The sequence below is a fragment of the Anastrepha ludens genome, chromosome 6, assembly GCF_028408465.1.
Source record: "Anastrepha ludens isolate Willacy chromosome 6, idAnaLude1.1, whole genome shotgun sequence".
Lineage (NCBI taxonomy): Eukaryota > Metazoa > Arthropoda > Insecta > Diptera > Tephritidae > Anastrepha > Anastrepha ludens.
In genome coordinates this window covers 29,911,449-29,933,770 of record NC_071502.1, presented here as the reverse complement: position 1 = coordinate 29,933,770, position 22,322 = coordinate 29,911,449, and the positions used below count along the sequence as shown (strand labels likewise).

Below are 22,322 nucleotides of genomic sequence, written 5' to 3'. Positions count from 1 at the left end.
CATGATCTTGGCGGCCAATTGACATCGCCGCGACGTGAGATTATTCGGCCATTAGATTTTACGCGTAAATGAGCCATTGTTTCGTTAGCTGTGTGACAAGTGGCACCGTCCTGATGAAATTACATATCGTCCACATCCATATCTTCCAATTCGAGCCATAAAAAGTTCGTTATCATCTCACGATAGCGAACGCTATTCACAGTAACTGCCTGACCGGCCTCATTTTGGAAAAAATACAGCCCAATGATGCCGCCGACCCATAAACCGCACCAAACAGTCTCCCTTTGTGGGTGCATTGGTTTTTCAGCAATCACTCTTGGATTACCATTCGCCCAAATGCGACAATTCTGCTTATTGACGAATCCACTGAGATGAAAATGTGCCTCATCACTGAAGATGATTTCCCTCACGAAGTGCGCGATATGCGATATTGAACGCCCGTTTTCATAATAAGCCTAAATAACTTTAACGCGTTGCTCGATTGTGTGTCTTTCAATGATTCAAATTGAGTTAGTCGGAAATTGAAAAATGTTAAATGAAATGCAGAGAAAAGCTTGACCTTTACGTGTTGTTTACACTCAACAGCGGCCCTTGAAATTTAACCACTTTCACTTTACTAAGAATTTAGTTCAACAATTCATTTGGAAACAATTTGAAAATCCATAAGGGCTTTTGTTATATAACTAATAAAAAATGAGCTTTATTTGTATTAAAAATGAACGAAAAAAGGTATCACGAAAAATATTGCGAATATTGTGAAAAGACTCATCATCACCTTTTGGTACAAAAGCTCTTTGTGAGCTTGGCAAAGCATGTGGAATTTCCATAAATCTGCATCGCTTGCGACTCTTTTCCAAACTCCAATGAAAAGATTAAGTGACTTTGGTTGTGTGAACGGAAGTGCAGCTTCTCTTAAAATTTGAGTGGCTCTAAATTTACTTAAGAGCTCCTCTACTATAATCACCTTTTTTCTTAGCTTTTCATATATTATATTGTACATAGAAGCCGAATCTGCTAAGCACTTATACAAATTGAGCCACCCTAATATATCTCCTCTATCTGTATATCTCTACCCAGAAGTCCTTTACTTCGAGTTTTAGAGCAGATCCATGTGCATCGTTCGCCCGGCAAACAGAGCGAGCAAAAATTTCAACAGACTAAGTCTATTCAATTCTCATTATTTGCAGATGCGCACGACTACATTTTCATTGCGGAAGGCGGCAGCAGCAGCAGCAGCAGCGGCAGCAACTCGTATGTCATCTCCTCACCCATTAACGCCAAGCAACTTAGAAGCAGTATCAGCAACAATAATAGCAATAGCCGCAATTACAGGCGCTCACCTTTTGGCGCGGCGCCTACAAAGAGGCCAAAGCCACCGCACACGAAGCTCTCCACTAGCCTCCAACCACATCAGTTGGAGCACCAAGATCAAAAGAACATCCAACACAGAATGGTTGTTTCGAAGGCACATAACGCCACCACCACTGCCACCATAGCCACAGCCGCGGCGACTACAACAGCCGCCACAATGGGACTCAACAGCCTCAACAGCAGCTGCAGTCTTGTCGCACCAACAACGCATACGGCGTTGGAGAGCAATAGAATAGACAGTAACAGCCATCAACTGCAGCAATCGCCATTGGAACGACATCACCTCCATCACCAGCATACCTTCGTCACTTCGTTCGCTGCGCCGACGCTTAATACCGCCCTCACCACTACTGCCACCACAGTGCTGACCGCTGCCAAGGCGGCTGCCACAACGACAGCGACAACAGCAGCGCAAAATCTTTATAGTGGAGTCGCAGTTGGCCTTGGCGCGATGCTAATCAACGACACACTTCTGCTGGAAGCGGACACCAATGGGTATGGCACGAGTTTGCTCTTCGACGACGGCAATGGAAGTGACCTTATGCTGAATGGTAGCAGTGGAAATATTACCAACGGCAATGCGACCGCAAGTGATGAGGACTTTGGTGAATTTCTGCGTATAGCAACCACTTCGGTGATGCTGGGTCTCTTGATACTCATCACAATAATTGGTGAGTACCGCCGAACTGTTAGAAATTAGAAATTAGAAATTATTTCACACGCTGCGATTCCCAACTATGTAGCAGTATGGCGATTTGTTGTCGCCGCATATTCGCTTTTGAAGTGAAATTTAATTAATTGCTTTTCCACTTTTGATTAAGTCATTGCATCTTCGACGTAGACAGAAGTAAATTAAAACTGAATTAGAAACTGAGAACGCAAATTTTAATATCTGCTGCAGTTAGCGCTCCAAACAATCGACTGTCAGCGCGGCATTTGCATCGAATGGGTAAAGTTGTTGCTAGTGACAGTTGTCAAAGTGGCGCCTTTCAGTTTTGTTTTCGCAATTCTTGTTGTTGTGCATAAATTAAAAGTTGACAGAAGCCACGTCAGGGGCAGCACTTCACCTTTGAACTTTGGATTATTGCGTGGAATTTTTCGCGAAAAAATACCATGGAACTGCATCAAAAGCTGCAGAGGAAGTAGTGGAAATATGAAAATTTTATGCAACCGTTAACTGAAAGTGAGAGGGTGGGCAAATAGTGAGAGGCAATTGTTCGGAGAAAATAGCATTGCAGGGGTGGCACTTTGTGATGAGCTTTAAATAATAGATTTAAAGGACAACTGAAGGTTTTGCCAACTGGACCAAAGTTTTAATTTGAAAATTGATCTACTTTTACTGCTGGTAAGCAGGGATGTGGCATGTTAACGGGTAATATTTTCACATATCGTAATTTAAATAAATACAAATTAAAAAAAAAAGTATGTACCCCAAAAAGTTGCGTGCACCATTTGGTTCCTAGTACATACATTTTTAAGGTTGACGATTATTTTTTTAAATATTAACAGTTTACTTCTGCTCAAATATGAACGAGGCTGATTTAATAAAACACAAACTGTTAATTATTGTTCAATTTTTATTTTATCTCCTTCAAAGTAATCACCATTGGAGGCGATACACATATGCCAACGTTTTTTCCAATTATGATAGCATTTCTGGAAGGCCGATTTCGGTATGGATTTCAGTTCCTTCTTCGAATTCTCTTTTGGGAAACAGGAAAAAGTCACATGGAGCCATATCAGGCGAATACGGTGCTTGCGGAACAATATTAACATTATTTTTGTTCAAATAATTGCGAATAAGACGTGATGTGTGAGCTGGTGCATTATCGTGATGCAAGAACCATGACTTGTTGTCCCATAATTCCTTCCTTTTAAGACGAATGTTCTCGCGCAAACGCTTTAAAATGTCTAAATAATATTCAGCGTTAACCGATCGGCCTTGCGAAAGGAACTCCGAGCGCACCACACCTTCGTAATCGAAAAAAACAGTCAGCATAACCTTAATTTTTGAGCTACTTTGGCGTGGTTTTTTGGGTCTCGGCTCCTCCGGGGAGCGCCATTCCGATTATTGTTGGGCTGTTTCGACGTCATACTCATAAACCCAAGTCTCGTCACCAGTTATGATGTGCCGGATGTCCGTATCAGTCATGGCGAGCATTTCCTTAGCGACAAAATTTCAAACAAATTCTTTGTTCAACTTGAATTTCCATCGTTAAATTCGAAAAACACACTCGAGCTTGACTTGTTTACAGTAGCACAGAAAACAAACTATGTGACATATCACGCTGAAATTTCCCATGTAAGCTTATAACAGTCCTACCATCCGCGGAGCGTTTTATTGATAAAGTCTCGTTCATATTTGACCAGAAGTATACTATACCCTGACGATATATTTACAAGTGCAATACATAACACATGGGCTGAAAAGTACCGGGCGCAACAAATACATAGATGGCGCTAGTTTTATTGCGCTCACCTCGTTTTCAGTTAGTGCTAACCTTAAAAGGATAGCTGTTAAAATTTCATGATATTATAGTTATTAGTTCGTGAGTTATTGTGCTAAGAGTGACGCTACTTTTGCTATTTTCAAAATAATGAATCAAAAGGAATTTCCTGTTTTAATTTAACGCTGCTTCTTGATGACGCAAAATACTGTTCAAGAAAAGTAATGGCTCGAAAAGTATTATGGGAACTCCGCTCCATCAGAAACAACAAAAAAAGGATGGTTTGCTGGCTTAAAACGCGGTCGTAGAGACACCGATGATTCACAATGCACTGGACGTCCAAATGCGGCGGTAACACCAGAAAACATCAAAAAAATCCACAAAATCATTTTGAATGATGAAAAGATGAAGTCGTGTGAGTTAGCTGACATCGTAAAGATATCAAAAGGACGTATTGGCTTTATTTTTCATGGGTATTTGATACTTGTCTCTTTTCAAAGTGGGTGCCACGTTCGCTCTCTTTCAAGTCAACGCACCGTGTCGCAAGTCAATCAAAACAATGGCGAAACTACATGAATTGAACTTCAAATTGCTTCCAGATCCACCGTATTCACCATATTTGGCTTCTAGTGACTTCTAGCTGTTCGCATTCCTGAAAAGAGGCTCGGCAGTAATAACTTTCCCGCAAATGAAGAGGTTACCGCTGAAACTGAGACCTATTTTGAGGCTAAAGATAAATCGTTTTACAAAAGTGATATTGAAAAGTTAGAGCGGCGCTGGATTCATTGAAAAAATGTATTTTCTTTGTTAGACCCGGGGCTTTTCAGCCTATGCCCCCACCTCTTCATGCCTTGGGAGTAAAAAAATTTGACAAGTTTATAATTATGCCCCGCAGAAAATTTCCTTCATAGTTCAGGAAATAAATAATTCAATGCGTTTTTATATTAACTACGATTTTTGTAGTAGAAGCAAATGGTAATTATGACTAAGAAAGTAAAAGAGTAAAGTGTGGAACTGTTAGTGGGGCGAATGTGCAGTATACGCCGTGTGGTACTCCTAAACCATTTAGCAGGTTCCGTCAGAGTGCAGGTCCGCATAAAGGCAGTAATTTCGTTGCTTCGTCTAATAGACATAAAGCGTGGTTTATTGACTGTTATATAAAATTTGAATAAAGATGGATACTATTAAGCTGGGGCACTCACTTAGCACTAACCCTGTCCTTGATTTTTGTTTTTAATTTGAATGTAGTAGAGTCGTTTGTTGATAACAGCGCCAGTTTAGATAGTGCTGCAAAACTGCATTTGGATGCGAATATTTTTCTGCGAAAGTCAACTGAAATTTTAAAAGTTGTACTAATGCATAATTATAAGCAAACAATGGAATAGAAATTTCATCAATTGGAAATGAAAGTAGAACAAAAAATAATAAGGCATTACTAAAGTAAATATTTTGCGCATTTAGCCTATGGAGCAAAGCATTTGTTTACTTACGCTAATAACAAATCACTCCCACGACTTTTAGCTTGAAATAAAAAAACTGCAGATGTATAGAGAAATAAAAAAATCGGTCATTGCAACAATACAAAAAATACAGCTGGCATTGGCTGTGCTGTGATATAATTTTTGTATATTAAATCAAAAGGTTTAAAAGCTTCAGCACTCGCATGATTTTTTATTTTTCTATCTTTTGTGCGTTTTTGCATGAGGAGAAGCGGATGTCTGTAAGTGAGGAATGTGCGCGTGGGCCGACAAGAGAGGACTGGGTGCACGTCCTCTGTGAATGTCCGATGTACTCAGACATAAGAGATCTTGTGGGTGTGGGGATTACTTGAAGTGATGATGTGAGCAGTATAATGTGAGTGGTGTGATTGCCAGCCGTCGGAATGTCGAACTGTTAGGTCAATATGGGCGTGAGGTTTTTAGACGGCGAAGAAATTTTAGGCGTCGAATTGATTAGTTTTAGTTTGTGTGTACTGTTGTGGGATTTGGGGTATGGCCATCAGTCCAGAGCTATATGGATGCTCAACTGGTAGTAGTCTTGGCTACGAAGTTTGACCGGAGACTTAATTCTGGTACCACGGGGAACAGAGGCCCTCAGAGCTTGCTTCGACCTGTGTTTGAGGTAGGTCCTTCGGGGTAGGTCCACAAGTATCGTAGTGGTTGTGTTTTAACACCCAAATGCGAGTAGAGCGTTTTTGGCTCGATGTAGAGCTGCATTGCAACCAGGTGCCGGGATCCATAGAAGGTACAGAGGTAGGCCTCGAACACCACCAACTGTTAATGTTAATAATTATAGTTAATGTGTCCATTACGCACTGCCAATTGGTACCGTCAAATGCTTTTTGCATCTTTGGGGCTCTGATTAATACACTGATTTGATTCATTGTGCTCTTGAGCACCGCGGTGTCGGACCGTCGTCGGTCGATATTCCCGTTAAAAACATCGGACGCTGTACAAGTATTTTATGTTGCGCTAATTCGAATAGTAACTTGCGCAGTAGGGTCGATTTACACACATCAGTGCCATACCAGTGCCAGTGTCAGTTCAACATCAGTGTTAATTAGCATCGATCAGTGATACACACCCATTTAGACTCATCTGTAGTACTTTTGTGCTACGCGCTCAGTTAACTCCTGATAGGCTAAAGTCGGTTCGTCAGTGAAATACACAAAACTATCATAGCCGATGCATTTAAAAACCACGAAACCAACACCGACGCTGCACTGATAGGAACAAACGACACTATGTGCCCTTTTCTGAGACTGACGGAGGCAACGATTTATTTTATTTTAAACACACACACTGATACTGTATCTACACGGCACTGCTGCGTGTAAATATACCCTTACTGCCCTTTATTGATTTTTCTTTCGTTTCGTTCTTGTCGCTTTTGACTGCACTTATAGAATGGACCACATCCTGCACTTCATTTTTTTACTTACTGAGTTGCTCGATGAATTGTGAAATTTGATTACGCTTCAAGATAAAACGCGCACAGCTTACATCTTCTTTATTTTTTGTTTGTTTTTAATATGGATGGCAAGTAAATTGAATGGCATGTAAAATTTTCTTGGTTCGTAGACTTCGTGTGCTTGCGTAAATTTCAAAATTCAATTGAGTGTAAATATATTTATTTGCATATGTTTTGTGCAAGAAATATACCCTTAGACACTTCATCGATGCAGACGTTTGGCGCATCCCTTTGCTAGCGTATCTCGGAACCCCTCATTGCAAGCAATTAGGGCTGCTCTGCTGCTTTCTTGCTTTGCCGCGTTACTTTCGTGTCAATTGAAGTATGTGATATTTCACATAAATTAGGCCATTTATGGAGATATGTGGGGTTTATGTGGCACTGCCACCATTTTAATATTTTCTATATCAATAGATATTATGAAAAAGGTTTCCAATAGTCGCGCATGAATTTCCAAGTAAAATAAAAAAGGGTTTTTTTTGCGATGTCTGCAACTTGTTTTTATTTTAGATTCTAACTACTTTATGTATGTGGCGTGTAATGCTCAGTTGGAGCAGATTAAAGAACAGGTGTAGGAGCAGCTGACATTGGTCTTTTATAGCTGCGAATTATTACCACAGATCTGTGATTCAACAAAGCTGCCACAATAAAAGGCCTAACTAAATTTATTGGCGTGATCTTGGTGACCAGTCGAGGTGGCCAAATGTAATTTAATCATTTAAACCTGCTCATCAAGTAGACGATGTCTACACAGATTTTTCTAAAACTTTCGATACCTTTTCGTATAGTGCATTTGTTGTTGTTGAAGCTTGAGAAATTAGGTTCCCATTCAAATTTTCTTCTTGGGCTAAGGTCCTACTCCCGACTCCGGCACTTTTGTGCTACTTGCGGAGTACCAAACTGGTATTTCAACTATTTCACCTGCCTACCTATTTAACCAAACCTTCTATATCGAAATTGATAATATTAAATCACACCCCTTTGTTGCCACCTCTGGTATGCCTCCGAGTAACAGTCTTGGTCTGTTATTATTTGTGCCTTTTATTAATGACATTTGTGTCGGTTTAGCCACGCTAAATTTCTGCTCTATGCAGAGGATTTGAAAATTTTCAGCAGTGGCACGAACGCTTCAGAAGTGGTCGTGAGTGCATTGAGGATGACGAACGTTGTGGCAGACAGTCAAAAACTGCTGAAAAGATCAATGAAGTGAAAGAAAAGTTGATTAATAACCGTAAATTAACCGTCAGGGAACTGGCAGAAGACTTGTACATTGTTTATGGATCCGTTTAGGAGATTGTAGGTCATGATTAGGGATTGCCTGAATTTCATCCAAAGAAGGAACTGACTTGATATCGCCAAAGATGTAATTGCTGAATCCAAATCCAAAGGCTGAATCCAACCAACCCAACATTCATCGAACGCTTAATAACTGGACGAGACGTAGATTTATTAGCACGACACGCAATCCAGAGATCACACGAGTAAGTGGAGAGCTCTGAATGAACCAACACCATAAAAATCTAGTCATTTTCAATCAAAAATGAAAGCGGTTTTAAGGGTTTTTATAGACTGATACGGTATTGAACACCATGAACTTTTGCCAGAAGGTCAGACAGTTAATAAGAATTATTATCTGGGCGTTATGAGACGTTTTTAATAATAATAATTGGCGCGTACGCTTATGTTAAGTATTTGAGAAAACAACTCGTGGACTTGGCTCCATGATAACACACCGTTGCACATTGCGTTCATTATCGGTGAAATTTTGACCAAGAACGAAACAAATACCATCTAGCAGCCACAGAATTCAACTGATATAGCTCCCTGCTATTTCTTTTTGTTTGATCGAGCCAAAAAACTACTACGAGGAACGTTTTTTAATAGAAAAATCGAAGACAGCTCTGATGCCCATACTTCCAGAAATCATTCGAAGGTGGGGTCAAACTGATGGCTTTACTTAAAATAGAGTTCCAGAAATGATTCGAAGGATGGGTCAAACTGATGACTACACTTAAAATAGAGTTCCAGAAATTATTCGAAGGTGGGGTCAAACTGATGGCTTTACTTAAAATAGAGTTCCAGAAATGATTCGAAGGATGGGTCAAACTGATGACTACACTTAAAATAGAGTTCCAGAAATCATTCGAACGGGATCAAACATCGGTTCAAGAGTGTTTCAGTTGATGGGGAGGCAATAATATCACTTTTGAGGAATAAATTTGTATTTTGAATTTTCGCGAAATTTTTGATCAAGGTGGTATGCTCCAGTAATTTGGAATTCATTTATACTCTTTACTCTCAAATTGCCGAACGTTTTCAACGCAACTTTGTTCGGTTTGCCTTTCAAGCTCTTCTTTTTAGCGACCCACATCCATCGTATGGGATTCGTCGTACGTTAACAAATTTGAAATCAATTTCCGAAAGACGTTTAAGTTTCATTACTTATCCTATATATATGGGAGCAAAGAAGCTTCAGTCTTCCCCAAAAGGTATAGTGTTTCTTCTAAAGCGTTGTGTGCTTAAATTTGTATGTAAAACTATCTAAATTATGCACCCATGACTAGGTGTCTTAATGAAATTAAAAAAAATTTTCATATCCTCGCTCTTGATGTCACCCTTTCTAAATTTCTATTTCTATCTAAGCTGCAATCGAATTATTTTTTAGTCTTTAGGTCGCTGATACCCATGCCTATAGCCACTTGTAAATTACTTATAGATACGGAAACCATCAAACAGGTAAACACTAGTTGGCAAAACCTCACAACATGCGAACTAAGCAGACAGATGTGGCCGAAATGGAACAGCGGTCGATCGAAAATCTTGTTAAGATTTAACAGAGAAGCTGTAAGAAAAATGATAGGGGTATTAATTGGTAATTGCTTAATAGGCAGCCACGCTAGAAGGTTAGGACTCCCGTACTTCGATTTCTGTAGAAGCTGTATTAATACAGGAGAAGAGGAAACAGTCAGACACCTTTTATGTGAGTGTGAAAGCTTAGCTATGAGGAGGCTGCGCATTCTTGATACGGCATTTTTAACCGATGTAGCGGACATAGCGCATCTAAAACTAACGAAGCTCTGCTCGTTTATTAAAGCTACCGGATGGTTTGAAAAGGAACACGTAGAGTAAGGATAAGCTCCAGTGGTATCACAATGGACATGCGAAAGGTCTAAGTGTGTCTTTATGACAACCACCCCACCTACCTACCTACCTAAGTTCACCGAATGCCAAATGGTAGTCATGCACCAACCCATTCGGCTACGGCGGCCGCTTTTAGTATATGTAAGATCTGCTACGTTAGTGTTGCACTGCTCATTTCGCCTCACACTCGTTCCTCCGCCAAAATATCGATGTATGTTAGGCGTGTGATAAACGTTGCCCTTAGCACGCAAAGTCTTTAAAATGCCTCAAGTGGTCTTCTATATACTTTTACCTCCAAAGAGTTCCCCATACTGGAGCTGCATACAGCAGAGTATTGTAGATGTGATGACGGCTAATTTTTAATTTAAATTTTAAATGGAATGCTACGAATATAACAGCATTTTAGCTGTGAAAATTGCAAATTTATTTATCGACTTAATTTACTTCTTAATTCTCTACGAAATGACTATTATTTTATCTCTAATTTTATCTTATTTTTCCATCTCATTTTCAATCATCCTTTGAGCGCTGTGCCAATTAACTGCCGCCCCGCTAACAGGTGCCTTTATCTTTTCAACCATACTTTGTAATGCACGCTTTATTAAAGTACAACAACAAAAATTCGAATAAACTCATTATTCGTCATTACACTTGGCGCTGTATCAACAGATCAGTATCAATAAAAAGGCAAGCTGCAATTGAAGGATATTGATATCAATACCAACACAAACACAAACACACACGCAATCGTAGTAAAGCGAGACTCCGAATTACGTGAAATTTAAGTAAATTTACAATGCAAGGAAAGAGGATTCATTGTGGATTATTGAAAATAATTCCGTTCTTAATATGAATGTGTAACGGAAATAACTCAATGTGTCAACCACATACTCTGTTCACACACACATGCATACATTCGGATGAGTGTACGTATGCCTTCATCAATTTGGGTATTTATACCGCAATGCTCACTCGGAGTGGTACTTTGTGTTTGCATAAATTGTTTATTAAAATATAATTGAGCACAAGTAGGCCAGTTAATTTATTTGCTGAGTTCTTGACATCCAATTTCATTCAAGATTGCATCAATTCCCATGACTGTCAGCTCAATATTAATTGATCGAGATCTAATCCTGTGTGTAGCTGCGCAATGACAGCTGCTTGTTGACCGTGACATTCTTTTTGAGCATTTCCCAGTACACCATGCCCTCCCAGTCTCACCAAACACAAATCACAATCTTCTTTGGATGAATATCCGGCTTGACTCTCAACTTTGGCGTATCTCCTGGTGCCACCCACTCCTTTCCTTGTTTCACATTGATGTATAGGCACCATTTCTCATCTCCCGGGACGATTCGGTATAAACAGCGCTGGCAACGATTAGGAAAGGCTTGTAGCGAATGTAGTACACATGCTGATATGTTCCAAGTTTAATACCCATACAACACTACGGATTTCACGTTGGCATTGAAAATCTTGTGTTTCGTATGACTGGGGATGTGAGACGCTCTCCACACCTAATCCAGCATGCTAAATGCAGCGCATCCTTTGGATATACGGCTACGTATGTCAGCTGCTGATCAGCCGGTTTTGGAGATAATGCTCCCCAGGTAGCAGAATTCATTTACATCTTCCAGGGGTGTGCCGGCAATCTGAAGAACATGCGATTAGCTGGAGTTGATGCGCATAACTTTAGTCTTCGCGATATTGATTTTTAGTCCAGTTTGTGTTGCGGCCTGGCTCACCGCATGAAGTTTTGCTGATATGTACGAATATTTATGCGACAGCAGACATATGTCGTCAGCATAGTCAGCATAATTTTTAGGTAAATCCCATTAAATGAAGATGACTGAGTATCGTTTTATGATCGCAGTTCATTTCTGCCGCGGTTTGGCAACCGTTCTTCCGCCCATTCCAAAATGATTTGAGACGATCTTCATCAAATGCAAAAGGCCCTCCGGTGCGGGTCGTGTCATTGACGTCAAAGTCACCATTTTTAAACCTTGCAAACCATTTCCGTGCTGCAGACTCTCCTAGGACAACTTCTCCATACACATCGCAAATGTCCTGGGCTGCTTTGGCAGTTTTTTGAACTCGATGAAAAGCAAAGAAGACCAGGTGTCTAAAATGTTGATTTCTGCCTACTGGGTTTTCCATTTCTAAGCCTCAAAAGTAATAAAAAATTAAATAACTCAAAAACACAATTAACATAGTTTTATAGAGCAGAAAGAGTTCTATCGAATGGATTCTTATTTACCCTTTCTCACACAGCGAACAAATCGTTACAAAACAGAAAAAAGTATAAAAACACTATGAACTTATTCCCCTAACCATATATTTATCATAGGTTTCGCTTTTTAAAAAAAATTTTTTTTTCGAAGGAAAAAATTGCTAAGAAAGTCCTCCGCTTTACGTCTGCATGCATTTAAGTACCACTGCCTAGTTGCACACTACGAAAGTTCAGCTACTAGCAGATCGTCTGTCAAAAACTGGAACGAATTGTAAATCTTTCAGTAAAATGTTGTATTTGGTCTAACAAAATCTTAGTTTTTACCTCCCCATGAAGTTTTCTGGTGGAGTAGTCCCATCACAGTCGTAGCATCGTTCTCAGTACCGTATTTTGGCGGACCTTTTTAACCTTTGTCACTTTAACCACTTTGCAATATTACTCCAGACTATACCTGCCCAGTACCAATATTATTGACTAAATTATATAACTAGACTTGTAAATTATTAGTCTATTTTCCTCACTTGAGCCTGAGCGTCTATTTATTGAGGAATGTAACATTTTAATTGCCAAATTTACCTCCTCTAGTGTGTACTTTACGTGATTTGAAAAGTATACTTTTTTATCAGAAATCACCCCAAGGCATCGTACGGTATTGGCCCCTGGGATATCATAAATACATAATTTCCAGCCAGTTGTTGGTATGAAGCAATGACTACTTTTTCTAGTGAAAAAGTTACTTGCGTATAACCAATGCTTAATTTTATTTTTCAAGTAGGTACTCAAATAGTCTGACACGTCTTGTAGTTTATCCTGAAGTTTGGTTACGATTTCATTACCAAACCCTTGCATATGAACAATTGGCTGATTTTTCTGCTTGATTGGCGCGATGAACAATTCACTAATTTGGGAAAATCAGAACAATAAATAATGCAGAGTTAAGCACCAAGAACCGATCGCTGAGGAATTCTAACTGTTTGTTCGATCAATTCAGGGTATTCCCCATTCAGAGATGTGCAAAAGTAGCGAGATTTTAAAACGCAATTTACGATTTTTACCAGAGGTAACGCAAGTTTTAGATTTACTAATTTGTAGATAAATCCATCATCCCATATCGACTCAAAAACTTGTTCAATGTCAAAAAGCATTAAACCGGTTGATTTCTTATGATCGAAATTGGACTTAACGTGATTATAGATTCGTTTAATTTGATGCGTCGTGCTGTGGTGTTACCTAAATCGAACCGAATTGCTCGTTTGGTATAACCTTGGGGTGTCTAAGAAGAAAGATTTTTTATTTTTTAAATTTTTCCAAAAGTCTTGCTTAAGCCGCTTAAAAAATTAATAGGGCCGTAGTTATTAGCTATTAAATGACAGTTTCTTTCAATTTCAACCGTATATTAACAAAAAATGGTTACAAATTTAATCTTCAAAATAATAGCCATCACTAGCGACACATTTTTCCCATCTCTCAGGCAATTTGTGGAGGCCGCGCCAAAAAAGATGGCCACCTTTGGCCGCAAACCAACCATCGAGCCATTTTTTGACTTCTTCGCGAGAATTGAAGCGCTGCTCGTGAAAGTGCCAAATGATAATCGGAAGGCGCTAAGTCTGGTGAGTAAGCCGCATGCACCAGCGGTTCCCAATCGTACGGCTCCACCAATTCCCGGGTCGCTCTTGATCGATGTGGCGGTACATGGTCATAAAGTCAGTTCATACGGCACCCCTCTTCCGACCTTTAAAATCATGCCCATGTCTTTCAAATGCTTGGAAATGGTTTTTTGGGTCACTCCCAACTGCTCTGTCATCATTTCTTGCATTTGACCATCATCTTCATCCAACAATGCTGGCAATTCGGCGTCCTCAAACTATTTCGGTGGCCGGCCACGGTCCTCGTTCTCCACGCTAAAATCACCACTTCGAAATTTTTCAAACCACCTGAAGCACTCTGCTCTACTTAGAGCATGTCCACCATAAGCTTCTATAAGCATTTGATGAGCTTGAGAAGCGTTTTTCTTCAATTGATAACAGAAAATCAACGATGTCCGCAAATCGTGGTTAGAAGGCACGAAATTCGACATTTTTAAGAGCGACAAAATTGCACTGTTGTATGAAACGTAACAAACAATGAACTGAATATTGTTGACAGATGACAGACGAAAAAAACAAGACATTTAAGAAGGTTTAAACATACTCCTAGCGACATCTAGCTGGAAGTCTCATTTCATAGGTATATGCTGGTATGTTTGCTGGATTACCCGGCTTGCGAAAGGAAACTGCTTTCGCTTTTTCCACGCATCAGCGAAATAGTGTAACTTCAAAAAAGTGAAATATTTATTTGACGAAAAAGAAATCCATTATTTATGACTTAAATTTGTTTTATGGTCGATCTTTAGCTCCTGAACAATGCGAGTACTACAAACATGCCGGTCAATTTCGATTTTTTCTGTGATTTGGTCGACATTTTCGACTACGGGTCTGCCTGTGTGAGGTGCAACTTTAGCACCAAAAATGCCTGCACTGAATCGACGAAACCAAAACTGCACGCTATTAGCTATTACAGCATCGGCACCATAAACTTCATACAAAATCCACTCATTCAGCGGCCTGACTCGCATTTTCCTTTCCGCCGCTAACAAAGAAAAACTAAAAAATATACCAAATTTTCTCTTTGTTGACTTCCATTGCTAACTCCCCAACATCTTGTTACTCACAACTGAATGGAAAAACCAAGAAACGACAAATGAGTTTTATTTAGTGTGAACTGTCTCCTTGAAAACAAGCATCAGCTTTAAATTGTTTGGTCGATACTTTACGAGATATCGATCACTACAGCCATCTACCGAGAAAATAACGGATTTAGTAAGCCCGTAACATAACTCACCTGGGCGCTACCATTCAAATTTAAATCCAAAATGTATGCCGTGTCCCATTTTGCGAGAGAGTTACTGTATTTTCTGTTTACTCCTTAACAGCCCTACAGGAACTCGACGTGGCCATGATATTTGTATACCAGCATTTATGTCATACTCGCATATATATTTATGATTATTATACATACATATGTTTACAGTTGTTTCATGTCATTCGTATATGAAAGTGTATGTTTGAATGTAACTTCCCTTTCTTGTTTACACGAAATTTGTGTATTCTTTTACACTTTTCATTTTTCAACAAACAATTTATCTGACTTTTGAAATGAAAGACTTCCTATCTGTTTTGAACTTTACATAAATACATACATACATACTTACATACGCACATGCAGACATACATACATGCACATGGACATATATCATATTTCTTGTAGTAAAAAGCTCATAAATGAAAAGTTTCCGCAGTATAATTTACTTTCATTTACTTTACCAAACTCAATAATGCAAATGAATGTTGACAGAAATATTGTGCCATCAAATGCACAGATATACTCATATCTGTACCTCATATTAGGGTGTTTCTTATTTAAGCTGGAATTTTTTTTCTTTTTTTACTTTTTGTCAAGTGTTATATAGTTTATGCCATTCTAGGACATAAGAAAACCTTAAATATTCTTCCGCATTTTTAAGTAATACATAGGGGTAGTGATCAGCAAGTGAAGAAGCAAAGAAGCAAAAAATTTTTTTATGCAACGGCACGAAGACACTCCTTTGGATACACACCATATTTGTAGATTTTGTTAAATATTTAAACCATAATTTCTATATTTTCTTCATCTACAAGTTTATATGATTCAGCTGGAATTTCATACGGTCCTTCGGATTTTTTATTCTTCGCCGAATTTATTGCTTTTAACAACTCTTTTTTTGTTATGTTTTGTCCCAACAATATTACATATAAGCATTTTAATTATTCCTATTATTAATTTAATCATAATTGATTATTAACACGACAAAAGAAGAAATCAAATATTATATAAAGAAACTTAAAGACAAAAAGACACCGGGATATGACCAAATAAATGGAAAAATACTAAAGGAGCTACCCGATACTTAATAAAATACATACAAGACCTCTTCAACGGAATAATTAGGTTACAATACTTCCCAAAAGCATGGAAAGTTGCACAAGTTATAGCGATCCCCAAGCCAAACAAGAACGCCACTGTTGCTAGGTCGTACAGACCAATTAGCTTGCTGCCCATCCTCTCTAAATTGTTTAAGAAAATACTGCTTGACAGAATTGCCCCGATTCTAAAACAAAACTACGCTATCCCCTCACACCAGTTCGGTTTCCGAAAACAACATTCAACTGTGCAACAGATTCACAGAGTAGTCAAAAAATTGCAGACGACTTCGATAAGAAGAAATATTGCATTGCCGTATATTTGGACATCGCGAAAGCTTTTGACAGAGTATGTCACAAAGGACTTCTATATAAACTAAAAACCATTTTACCACTTAACATATTTAATATCCTTAAAAGCTACATGACTGATAGACACTTCTTCACAAAATATGACGATGAGTGCTCTGTTATCTTGACGGCGTCTGCTGGAGTACCACAAGGAAGCGTACTGGGCCCCATACTATACTTAGTATACACAGCAGATATACCAACGCCAACTACTCGAGGATCAATGATAGCTACATTTGCAGACGACACAGTTTTAATGTCAGCTAACCGCAATGAAGAAGCAGCAACAAAAACACTGCAAGGTACGCTATCAGCTACAACACAATGGTTTGAAAAATGGGGCATTGAGGTCAATAAAGACAAAACACAACATGTAATATACGCGAAGAGAAAATCTGCAAGATATCCAATCCAAATTAACGGGGAAGACATAAAAATACACTTAAGTGGAAAATGCTTAGGCATAATGATTGACTCAAAACTCACATGGAAAAAACACATACTGAACAAGAGAAACGAGATGAAAAACAAATTCCGACAACTCTACTGACTACTAGGAAATCAATCAACCCTAAGCTTACTTAATAAACAAATGATATACAAATCAAAAATCAGACCGACATGGACCTACGGACTAGAAATTTGGGGGACTGCCAGTAAATCAAACCTACAAATCATTCAGAGAAGTCAATCTAAGTTGCTAAGGACAAACGCAAATTGGTACATAAAAAATGGCGACATTCACCGCGACCTTGGCATAGACGCTGTCACTGAAGCAGTAAAAAGAAGCAGCAGTAAGCACATCTTGCGGCTATTAGAGCACAGAAACCATGAGATGAGACTGATACCGGAAATGGAACTTAAACCAAGAAGACTAAAGCGCAAAACACCCACAGATCTTGCTCGTACTGTAATATAAAATAAAATATAATAATATAAAATTATAGAAAACTAAGTATTAGTAAAATTGTAACTAAATACCACCAAAGACAATAATGTTCTCTTTCAAAGGGAAGGGACATTTTAATTCCAAGCCCTAACACCAATTACTTATTGTTAATATTAACAGATCGTAATTTATAATGGAAATACAAAAAAAACAAAAACAAAAACAAAAAATAATAATAATAATTGTTTAATAACAAAATAGGAAAAGTTACTGATGTACGAGGGCGGGTCAATAAGTCCGTGACTTTTTGTATTTCTGACCTCTTTGCTGAAAAAGAAATACTGCTCCTGTCAACAGGCATCTGTCAGTTGACTCCTGTCAAAATTTGAACGTGCTGCGTCAGTTAGTTTGTGTTTTTTTAGAAACCCACTGTTTCGACTGTTGTTTGGTCTCTGGTGTGTGGTGATGGATCCATGTTTCGTCCTCGGTTACAAAACGGCGCAAAAACTCCTCCATATTTCGATTAAACAACGCCAAACCTTTATGTGAAGTTGTTACACGATTGCGTTTGTGGCCGACTATTACTGGGTAGTCTGATAAACGTAGCTGTAGAACACAAACTAACTGACGCAGCACGTTCAAATTTTGACAGGAGTCAACTGACAGGCATACAAATTGGCTCACCCTAATACATATAAATATATGCATATAATATGTGAGCCAATCTGAAAAGAATTTCGGAGAAACAAAGGTGTAAAACTGATTGAAATTACTGTTCAAACTTCCAAAAGCCATTAAGAGAAATGCTTTATTTTATTCATTATTTTTAGTGTAAGCAAAACGTTGCTTTGGCAAATTTTACAACCATGACTAGTTTGACCTTAGCAAATAACAAATAAAAGATTTAAAAAGAACAAATTACATAAATTGTCTGTATTTTTGAACGGAGTTTATTGGTGCCCGGCAGAAATGTTGTTCCGGCATATGACCAGCAGATGACTGCGCAACGAAAGGGCATAGAGAATTGGAGATTTATGGAATTGTGTCCAAGAATTAAAGCGCTTCATGGTTCCAGTTCTAGTGCCAGAATTTTAAAGTTGATGAAAAAAATGCTCAACATCGAATGCAAAAAAAAAAAACTTTCAAATATCAATGCGATTTTGAGCGACTTGAAACTGCAGTGTAAGTCTTTATATTAAAATTGAGTGAACTATAATTTCACTGCCTTTTAGTGAACCAAAATTAAACCGACACTTATAAGGAGTGGCATCACGGAGAAGTTAACCAAGGCCCATTTTAAGTAATCTCGGCAGTTAAACGAGGCAACGCGCCGTCATCCTTGGTTTTCAACTTAATGCTGAATGAAGTAATTTATCATTTGGATCCCCAGAAAGACGTCTCCAACAGCAGGATATGTGCGAACGCAGATGTCGTAGTCACAATTACAAGAGATGTTACAACACTAAAAGGGGCATTCAATGGTCTAAAAAATAAGGCCTTGCAAGATGGACTACAAATCAACCACGACAAAACCAAGTATATGCTACGGACCAAATCAAAAAGCAACCCATCTTGTTATTGGCAGTGCACGTTTCGAAGCTGTAGAAAAAGTTTAATAGCTTGGAGTGGTGCTTAGTGCTCACTACGACACAACAATTGCCATAAAAGACAGACTGCAAGCAGGAAATAAAACACACTCCGGGCATATGAAACTCTTCAAGTCCAAACTCCTGTCAAAAAACCAAAAAATAAAATAAAAATGCTCTGTGACTCCCAATCATGACACCCGGCTGTGAAGTTTGAACAATGAAGATAAAAGACGTCAACTAAATAGCAACATTCGAAAGGAAAATACTTCATTTAAGAGCAAAACATCATAGAATGCACAAAATACCAACGAATACGCTGACTTGAACACGCAGGAAGAATGCCAGAACAAAGAGCACCAGAACGAGCCTTCAAGAAACAATCATATCGCAAACGAACTTGGGACAGACCAAAGAAAATAAGGGTAGATGCAGTTACCGACCAGCTTAAGGAGAGTGCAAAACTGGTGGCGCTTAGTAGCGGATCGAGAAATCTGGAGGAAGGTAGTTATGGAATCAGCGTCCATACAGGACTGTCATCTTAAGGAAGAAGAAGAATGAACACTAAAACTACATACTCAGAAATTTTCCAAAAATTCTTACAAAAAAATGTAAAATATTGATGCTAAATCTGTTAAATTAAATTTTCGTAAGTTTGGGTCAAAGTTCGTAACGTTGATTTATAAGGTTTTTTTATTATAATATATAAAATTAAAATTAAGAAAAAAGAAAAAAAAATTATAAAAAATAGTCGAAAAAAATGTGGTTTAAAAAATATTGCGAATATTCGAAAAACATAAAGTGGAAATTTCTCAGGGGGCCAAATCTGGTGAAGTCGGTAGCGGAGTAGCCAATCGGCTGCTTCTTTGATTACGGCTACCTCTGCTTGGAACAGACTACAGTGATCTACCTTAGTTTGAGTCCAATTTTGAGCTCTTCGAAGAATACTCCTTCGCCAACTCTTTCGTCCAACTTACAGCCATTCACGAGCAAGTACACCAAGTCCTAACTCCAAGAATTGCACACAGTTCACAGTGAAAGTACAAACATCCACAATTCTTCGTGACTATTGTAGTGAAAAAAGCTTACCATTACCATTAATAAAAAAGAACAAAAATCAATTTCTATTTTATCTTCTTTAAAGTAGTCACCCTCAAATATAATACACTTGTGCCAGCTTTTTTCCAATTCTCGAAGCAGTTCTGATGTGCCCTTTTTAGTATGTCTTTGAGCTCCTCAGCGATTCGCTTTTGTCTCCTCAATCGTCGCAAAGCGCCGTCCTTTCGTGGGTTTCTTCAATCTTGGGAACGGAAAAAAGTTGCAGGGGGCCAAATCTGGTGAATACAGTGGCTGAGGTATGATAACGGTGTTGCTTTGGCTCTCACAAGCAAAGATGAGTGAGTACGTGTATTATCATTATGCAAAAACCATGTACATTTTTCCACAATTTCGAACGTTTTTTTGCATTTCTTCACGCAACCGATGCATAACGTCAAGGTAATACTCCTTACTTACCATACGACCTTGTGATGAGAAGACACCAAGACACTACGCTATGGTAGTCGAAGCAAACAGTGAGCAAAAGCTTGACATTTGATCAAACTTGGCGTGCTTTTTTTTGAAGTGAAAACTTCTTTAGAATCGTTGGGAGTGATTTGAGAAAAAGTGAAACGAAAAAGCGACCCTCTTGGCTACGAAGCGTTATATTATATGTTGATATAAACGTAGCGACGAACTAAAAATAAATTTTATTTTTTCTTGTGATTCGAACCAAGGATTTTGGATCGGAAGCTCACATTGCTAGTCTCTCGGCTAGCGCGCCATGCTGTCAGCGCTGGCCTAAAAGTTATTTAGTTACGAAGCGTTATATTATATGTTGATATAAATAATTTTTGTGAGCGTGTAATTCTCAAAAGGTTTATTAGAAAATCTATTGACTAGGTAGTGTGGTATCTGTTCTTATCAGCTTAACATCTGATAGATCCTCCGTCGGAGGACAACAAATGTTAAACTGATTTTTGGAAATGGGCGGAGTGTTTTAAGGGCTTGCTCCACCTCTGCCACGGGTTGGCCCGGTATTGCAATACCGCCGGGATTTCGGCCCAAATTATTGAATAAATACAAGAAGAAATATACTAATACATTTAGCTTTGGTGGGAAGGGACATACATTTTTATATGAATACAAGTAGACGAAAATGGAACAAAAATGTAAGTCTGTTTCTTCGGTCCGTTTGGGCATTTTTTTTGACAACATCGAAACCAAAGCATTTGTATCATATTTTATCTATCATAAGCCACTCGTATCATTTGTTGAAATTGAAAACATTGAGGATGAATAATAATAAAATGAAGAAAATAAAATATGAACTTTAGAGCAATATTATAATGAACCTATAATTATCCCGCTCCTAATGCTGCTTTCGTCTTATTCTCTCTCAGTTTGTCTTACGGAAGATTTCACTTCTATCGCGTCTAACCGTTAGACTGGTATTTTTTTTTTTTTTGTCTTGACTTTGCCGGACCCTTCCATCCACGATTGGGCTTTGGTTTCGCTGTCATAACCATATACTCGTGATTCGTCGCCGGTTATGACCCTTTTAAGCAAATCTGGATCATCGTAAACGTCATTCAACAATTCCTGAGCGATGCTCATGCGACGTTGTTTTTGGTAAAAATTCAGCAATCTTGGAACGAACTTCGCTGCACACGCTTCATGCTTGAATTTCCGAAAAGATTGCATGGCATGAGCCAGCCTATATGCCAACATCCTCAGCAACTTTTCCAATTGAGACTGGACGATTCTCCATAACAATTTTCTTCACTTTCTCAACATTTTCATCGGTTATTGATGTGCTGGAGCGTCCAGAGCGAGTGTCGTCATTCACATCGTCTCGACCTTCCGTGAAAAGCTTATACCGCTTGTAAACATTTTTTTTTTTTGACTCAGAATACTCTCTTTTTACACAAAATTTGATGCAACTTCTTTAATCCATTTTTTTCGATAGCAGAAAATCGTTGAACACGCAGAATACTTCGCTTTTTTATGCCGTTCCCAAACAAGCCAAATAGGATATATTGTTAAAACCACGGACATATCTTCGAGACGAGTTTACCAACATAAAAAAGTCGAAAGTCGAATGTACAAAGACCGCGAAATTTTAAAAATTCACCTTATTTTTTGAACACACCTCGTATACTTAGTTTTCTTTTAATTTCAATATTAGTTTCGTCACATATACAAATAAAAAAAAATATACTAAAATGCGAGCTGAGTTTTCAGTATTTTTTTAATCCGGCAGATATGCCTAGACTCAACGAAATTGGAGTATATTAAAAG

The 22,322-nt window shown here is 38.5% G+C and overlaps 1 protein-coding gene and 1 non-coding gene across 2 annotated transcripts in view; both read left to right on the top strand.

Moving 5' to 3' along the window:
- Positions 1-22,322, top strand: part of LOC128867001 (5-hydroxytryptamine receptor 2A-like) — a 95,799-nt gene that overhangs the window by 16,371 nt on the left and 57,106 nt on the right. The window contains exon 3 of the mRNA XM_054108092.1: positions 1,188-2,042. Within this exon, the coding sequence (XP_053964067.1) occupies positions 1,188-2,042 (855 nt within the window). The remainder of the gene's footprint in view (positions 1-1,187; positions 2,043-22,322) is intronic.
- On the top strand, positions 20,901-21,094 carry LOC128868968 (U2 spliceosomal RNA). The gene has a single exon (XR_008455185.1). It is a non-coding gene; the product is annotated as a U2 spliceosomal RNA (small nuclear RNA).